The sequence below is a fragment of the Octodon degus genome, unplaced genomic scaffold (assembly GCF_000260255.1).
Source record: "Octodon degus isolate 3935 unplaced genomic scaffold, OctDeg1.0 scaffold00178, whole genome shotgun sequence".
Taxonomy (NCBI): domain Eukaryota; kingdom Metazoa; phylum Chordata; class Mammalia; order Rodentia; family Octodontidae; genus Octodon; species Octodon degus.
This window is the reverse complement of record NW_004524754.1, coordinates 514,222-521,374: the sequence shown is the minus strand read 5'-3', so window position 1 is coordinate 521,374 and position 7,153 is coordinate 514,222. Positions and strand designations below refer to the sequence as shown.

Genomic DNA, 7,153 nt, shown 5'->3' with positions numbered 1-7,153 from the left:
CCTGAGTTCAATCCCCAGTTCCACAAAAAAAAAAAAAAAAAAGAAAGAAAGAAAGAAAGAAAGAAAGAAAGAAAGAAAGAAAGAAAGAAAGAAAAAAAAAAAAAAAAAAAAAAAAATTAAGCCTAGTACCACTAATTATTCTTCATCTCCATTTGCAGTCCTTTTTGAGACATGATCTAAGTTGCCCATGCTGAACTTGCTCACAATCTTCTGACTCAGCCTCCCAAGTAGCAGCTATTACAGGTACCCACCAATGCACCCAGTCAGCTGCCTGTGTCTTTCTTACCAAATGTGAAAAGGGAAACACTGCTACTTCCCAAATCCCAGGTTTAGTACTAACTCAGAACTTTAGACACAGACTCTCAATTTTCTATGAATACAGCTGCCTCTTCATCCTTGGGCAGAGGGCGGACACAGGGTCCAGGCTCCGATCCAGTTCCTTCCTTCATCTTGACCCCTTTGCTGCCACTTTCCCCGAGAGCCTCCTGTCTTAGAGGGCAGGTGCTGCCAGCCAGCATTAAAAAGAAAGGGCCTGGGATAGAAAGACCTAAGTCTCACCATGTTCCCGATCATGTCATTCATCATCCCGAACATGTCCATGAAGCCACCTGACTGGAAAAAAGACATGGAAGACAGGAAAGTAAAGTCAGTGCTCAGTTAATGCTATTTAAATCGGCAGGCCACCTGGCCACAGGACTCCCTCCCCTTCCTGTGTACTGTAGCAACTGTTCCTGCCTTCTCCTTAACACTGGGGCTTCTCTCTGGGCACTGCAGGTGGCCTCCTCCTCCTCCTCCTCCGCAGCTGTTCTCATCCAACTTTCACTTTCCCAACTGCCCTATCTCCAATGATCTTTAGGGAGGGAGCCAAAGTTAATGGATACTAACTGCCCTTCCCCTGCACCTCCCTCCTGCAGAAAGCTCACTCTGCTACACAATTACATTTTCTGGCTGGAAGGGGCATAGAAGTCAGCAACCTGGATGCTAGCAGGACTCCCAGGGCCTGACTAGCTCCCAGTTTTACCAACAGTATGGGAATAGAATATCTGTGGACATCAGTAGGGTCTTCCAAGGTATACATTTGGAAACTACATCTAAGGTTTTACAATGTTTCTAAAGTAAAAGGCAAAGACTCACCATTCCCAGCATCCCAAAGGGGGAGACAGCCCCAGCCTGCAGGAATACACAGAACAGAGATTAACTGGCGCCTACATTCTGCTTCCTTACAATTCCAAACCAGGCCCATGGCCTCTATTTTTTTTTTTTTTTTTTTTTCTTTTTCCCTTCCTCTCAAACAGGGGCACAAAGCTCTTTTCTTACTCCCTGCCTCCACTCCAGCAAAAATGTTTCACTGTCTAAGTTGCTTGCAGTGCAAGAAAAAAATATTGTCTTGCTAATCACCGGATACCCTTTCTCTGGTTCTCAGGGAGGTTTCCTCACAGATACCTGCATCCTACGGCTGGCAGGCCTGGTTCCTGGCATGCTGCCATCTGTGATGCTGAGGAAGGGGCTATATCCAAAGCCACCGGACAGCATGCGGCTCATGTGCTGACGGTGAATGGCAAAGGGGTCCCTGTGGAGTGAGCAGACAGGGTAAGTGGTGGAGGGGCTCACCTCTCCCCACGCCTGAAACAGCGGTCAAGGCGCACACTGTCACAGATATGACTTCCCTTCAAGTTGGAACTGAGTGGAGAATCCAACCAGTTCCAGTCACGGAAGCCCACATGTATGAACTGAAGTGGAGTGGGATGTGAGGGGGAGGGAATTCTCACATCAGGAACATGGGATCCTCAGGCTCCACGTCCCTCATGAAGCGGAACATCCTGATCTCAGCTCCAGGGGGCTCCACACTGGAAAGAAAGATGTGGCAGTTCAGTTACTCGGGGGCGGTCAGGGTTTTGCGCACCCGCCCGCTCAGTGCAGCGACTCTTCAGGGCACTGCTCCTTCCAAATACTGTAACTGCGCTCCGTACTCTAGTGAGCGCCTTCTCCAGGGGTCCCACACAAACCCTGGGGAGCGAAAAGCGCTCCAAACTCATCTCAATTAGAGCTAGGAAAACCTCCCAGCCTCTTGGTGTCTGGCCTCCCCCACTCGGAGCCATCCTCCCGTAACCCAGGGCCCGGAGCGCAGCCTGGCTCTTCTCCGACGCTGCAGTTTCTGAGAACCCGGGGCGCCGGCCCACCATGGACCCGTCAGCCGCCCCTGCACCGCGGGCGGGCGGGCGGGCGAGCGAGGCCCGAGCTCCCTCCTCACCCCGGCGCCCGGCCCTGCACCCACAGCCCGCCGCCGCCTCACCGCTCCCCGCCTCGGGCTCAGCGGCCCATCCGGCTGGTCCCGCGTCTCGGTGCGCTGCAGGGTCAGTCACTGCCCGGGGCGCGGAGATCGTCGGGGCTCGAGCTCTAGGCGGCCTCCAGTCTCAGCTGCCACCTCCGTACCCCCACCCTCGGCCCGCGGAGCTCCAACCTCTGCCGGCCCGGACGGAAGTGACGTCACGACGAGCCGCCTCGGGGCGCACGGGGTGGAGCCTGAGGATGCGTAGGCGGGACCCCTGGTGGGCGGGGCCTCGGACGTGCTGTGAAGCCTCATTAATAAACCAGGTCTGGTTTCCGGGGACCAGCACAGCCTCCCGGCTAGGTGGGTTTAGGGCAGAGGAGCAGGGCGGCCGTATCCTCTCCGGGAGGGGTCAGGGCCCTAGGATCCCCGGGGCCTTTAGTCTGTCTACCGGGAGGAGCACCGTGTGGCGGCCAAGGACGGAAGGGCAGCGTTTTTGCGGTGAGGGTGCTGTGGTCCGTCCCGGCGGAGGAGGAGCGCTCCCGGAAGGGCGGGTCCTCGGAGTGACGCACTGGCGAAGGGACAGCGCTCCCGCCCTAATCTAGTTTCTGGTTAGAAAAGGCCACTGGGCCTGAGCTGCCAGGTTGTGAGACTGGCCACCAGGTGGCGCTCCTAGGCCAGGCTGGACCTTCAGCCCCCTGGGAACTGGTGCTAGCTGTGCTTTAGGGCACCCAGTGACCCGCCTGGGAAGGTGGATTGGGCAAAGGCTCTGTTTCTGAAATCTGTTAGATTTTAGGTTTTCTTTTTCTTCTGATACTGGGGATGGAACGCAGGGCCTTGTGTGCCCTAAGCACGTGCTCTGTTATGGAGCGCTGGCTCCTGGAGTCTTTTAGTTTACTGCTAACCTTTTTTTTCCTTTTCCCTAACTGTCCTCAAAAGCCTGATTCAGTCCTTCGCTGAGACTTTAGTGAGGTAGATAGGTCCGGGGTCTCAAGTTTGGGAGAAGGATGGGGTGGAACGCTCAAGGAACAAGGATCTCTCAGGGCGGAGCTAAAACTGGGTCTGGAAGACCTGAGTCCAAACCCAGAGGCGGGTACTTTGACACACCAAATGTCTGGCATAAAATCTGGCTCCGCTGGAGAGAAGGCCTCCCCCTGGGGTCAGGGGAGTTGACCTGTGTAGGATAGACTTTGAACCCGACTTATCCGAACTCCAGCTGCCCAGAGTTCTTTACTCTGGCTCTTAGCCAGCCGCCTTGGTGCTTTGTGACCCTAAGAGAAAGACTTGTCCCTGAAGGCTCGCTGGGGAGGAGGAGAGGGTCCCTAGTGACTGTGGAGAAGGGACTGGACTAGGGCTTCTCGGGTTTCTTTGGGCTTGATCTTTATTGAAGAGGAAATAATGGTGGAGAGACAGATACTAAGATAAGTTGGCTGGCTGGCAAGGTCAAAACCGAAAGAATACAAGAAAATTTGCCTTTCATTGATATTTCTGGGAAGAGATTTAGTAAAATCTTTTTAAGTTTCTAGACATTCTGCTATGCAGCTGTCCTTTCTACTTGTTTCTTTTTATTTATTTATTGTGTGTGTGTGGCCAGCTCAGCCCACCTGGGGGTGGGGCTGGCTGGCATGTGGTGCTGGGGGATTGAACCTGGGTCCCTGTGCTTCGCCAAGCTTGTTCTAAGTAGGTGCTTTAGACCACTGAGCCATCTCTATCCCCCTTTCTACTTGTTTCAAAGAGAGCAAGTTAACATCCAGACAAGATACCCCAGTGAGCATTCTGCAGCACAGATCTAACTAGGGAAATCCTTTCCAGATTTTTTTCTTTTCTCCTTTCTTTCCAAAGCAAGTTTTTTGTTTGTTGTTTGTTTTTAGGTTTTTTCTTTTTGGGGGAGGGGTGGCTACTGGGAATTGAACTCATGATCTCACACCTGCCAGGCAGGGGCTACAGCATTAAGCTAGATCCCCAACCCTCTGTACTTGTTTTTTTTGTTTGTTTGTTTGTTTGGTACAGGAATCAAACTCAGGACCTTGTACTTTTCAAGCAGGCATTGGGCTGCTGTGTTATATCCCTGGCACTATTTTTGTTCTTTAGTTTTGTTTTTTGAGACTGGGTCTTGCTGTATAGTTCAGGCTGGCCTTGAACTTGCAACAATCCTTCTGCCTCAGCTTTCAGAATGCTGAAATTACAAGCATGGCTGTCATGTCAGGCTTCAAAGTTCTTTATTGTCTAACCAATCAAAAAATGTTCATGAGGGCTGGGGATATAGGTCACCAGCACAAGCATCTGCCTGACAAGTCCAAGGTCTTGGGGCAGGGGAGATGGCTCAATAGAGTAAGTGCTTGCCTGGCAAGCACAGGGCCTGAGTTCAGTCCCTGGTTTCGCAAAAACACAACACAAAAACAAAAAAACAAACAAAAAAAGGAGCACAAGGTCTTGAGCTCAATTTCCAATACCAAAAGAATGTTAATGAAGAGCACCCTGAAATGCATAGCAAGACCCTGTCTCAAGAAAAGAAAAAAATAATGAGATCTTGCATCATTGTACCAAATTTAAATAGAATAAGATAAGACAAGATCTTGGGGGTTGGGGAGATGGCTCAGTGGAATAAGCACTTCCCTGGCAAGTGCAAGGGCCTGTTCAATCCCCAGTTCTGCCAAAAAAAAAGAAAAAAGACAACATCCCTACCAACGGCTGGCCAAATAGCTCAGCAGGTTAAAGTGCCTGCAAGCAGGCTCAAGGGCTATGGGTTTGATTCCCAGCACACTGTGTCAACCCCATCCCTGGGGTGCGCTGACACAGCAATGTGCACTTGTAATCCCAGCTCTTGGGAGACTATAAACAGGTGGATCACTATGAGTCTGATCTAGTAGTGACACCCTGAACACCCTGTAGACCCTTCCCTAAAAATTACAAAAAAAAAAAAAAAAAAAAAGCAAAATCACCACCAATACAATCCTCTAGCCTCCTTGCTTCTGTTTTGATTACCTAGTAGCCTCTACCTACTGGCTTTAGGTGTCTGGAGTCCTTGTTCCTTTTAAAACTTAATCTCATATCAGTCATTTTTACTTTTTCTCTTTTGATGTCTTGGGGATTGAACCTGGGACAGTGACAGCGAACCTTTTTGAGGTGAGTGCCAAACTGCAGTCCCAAAACCACTTACTTATCTCGAAGTTCCAATACTGCAGTTACACTTGAATACTGAGGATTTAGTTTAGAAAAAAGTAGCTTATCTGATGCATGACTGTTGGAGCAATCTGGTTCTTGGTTTGACAGAGAGGGCTCAAACACGGCCTTTGTGCCTCTGGTTCACTACCACTGCCCAATGGCCACATGTATGCTAGGAAAGTACCCCACTGCAATCACTTCCTAGTTCTATTTATTCATGGATGAATGAATGAGACAAGTTCTCACTAAGTTTCCCAGTCGGACTTGGAACTTGTGATCCTCTTGCTCTAGCCTCCTAAGTAGCAGGGATTAGAGGCGTGTGCATCACCTCACTTAGCTTCATTTTACCTTTTTGAGATTTAAAATCATGAATCATCTCTCCTGGTCATGTTTATAAATTACAATTTAGTGTTTTACAGGCAGGCATGGGTGGTGTACACCTGTAACCCCTACACAGGAGGCTGAGGCAGGAGGATCGCCTCTTTGGAGGCCAGCCTGGGCTACCTAGTGAGGTGCAGGCCAGCCTGAACTATGTCGCAAGACTCTGTCTCAAAAACAAATAAAATCCCAAAACTTGAATAACTAGGAGTGGAAGAGACGCACAAGGTCCTTCTCAATCCCCTGGAAACACGGCAGGCTGGCTGGAATCAAGGAGAAGAGATTTCACAAGTGACCAGGGTTGCTGTCTGCCTTCGTGCCCTCTTCTTCCGTTTGCTTCTCTTTCCTCCTCCCTGCCCATCTGTCTCCTTCCCTCCATCCCCTCCTTCCTCTCAGCCCAGTGAATTGGAAGCAAGCACTCGCTCTCCAGGACTGGAGTTCCCATCTGGGATTGTGTTGGAGAAGCCAGCATGCAGGTGGGAGACCAGGCTTTGTGGGGTGAGGCTGAGGAGGCTGAAGGCTGCTAGGAAGGCAGACAGGGAGCCGTAGTGACTCCTGCAGTCTTTGCTCTCCTGAAGCCAAGGGCAGGAAGTCCTGGAGCGGGAAGAGCAGAGCTGGAGAAGGGGCTCTTTCCATGTGAGGGCACACATGTGGAGCAGACCCAGGGTGGCTGGATGTTTGAGCAGAGGGAGGGCGGAGCAACTACCTTGGGAAAGTACAAAGTGCCTGCATCTTAGGTAGAAAAGCAGCTTATGCATTTCAGGAAACTTTTTTCTATTTTATCCCCTTTGCTGGAGATCAAACCCAGGGCCTTGAGCATTCTAGGCAGGCTCGTCAGGAAACATACTCAGACTGCAGTGTGCCTAGTGTGAAGTAGGCGCTGAAGAAACAGCGGTTCTTCAATTAGGATTGAAAATCAGGGGTAATTCAAACTTAAAGTCAGTAAGTTTGTGGCTTGGTACCACATGCCTATGAAGCCAGTGCTCAGGAGGCTGAGACATTAAGACTGCTACAAGTTTTAGGCCAGTCTGGGTTACACCACAAACCCTTTGAGGATCTGGAGAAGAGGCCCCCAGGAATGTGGAGGATCCAGGAAGGGGAAGCAGGAAAGACAAGGCAAGTCTAGGCTAATTACGTCCCATGAATGAGTGAATAGAGGAAGGCCCTGCCCTGTGAGTTAGGAAATAAGAGGTTGCCCTGGGAGCACTCAGAGGCGATGGACAGAGAGCTCAGGTCAGCACCTGAACTCTGGGGAGAAGACCATGCTGGAGAGGAGGACTTCCAGGCTGAACTCACTTGGAAGAGATCACTCAGCTCTGTGGTCACCACCTTTTAGGGCTA

At 50.7% G+C, this 7,153-nt stretch overlaps 1 protein-coding gene across 2 annotated transcripts in view; it reads right to left on the bottom strand.

Moving 5' to 3' along the window:
- Nucleotides 1-2,491, bottom strand: part of Mlf2 (myeloid leukemia factor 2) — a 4,468-nt gene extending 1,977 nt beyond the window's left edge. The window contains exons 1-5 of one of the 2 annotated variants that reach the window (XM_023703751.1): nt 2,294-2,491; nt 1,770-1,847; nt 1,444-1,570; nt 1,135-1,170; nt 559-612 (exon numbers count right to left, since the gene is read on the bottom strand). In XM_023703751.1, the coding sequence (XP_023559519.1) occupies nt 559-612; nt 1,135-1,170; nt 1,444-1,570; nt 1,770-1,819 (267 nt within the window). In that variant the 5' untranslated portion in view covers nt 1,820-1,847; nt 2,294-2,491. The remainder of the gene's footprint in view (nt 1-558; nt 613-1,134; nt 1,171-1,443; nt 1,571-1,769; nt 1,848-2,293) is intronic. The other variant, XM_004643531.2, reaches the window with a different exon arrangement.
- Between the last annotated feature and the right edge of the window lie 4,662 nt (nt 2,492-7,153).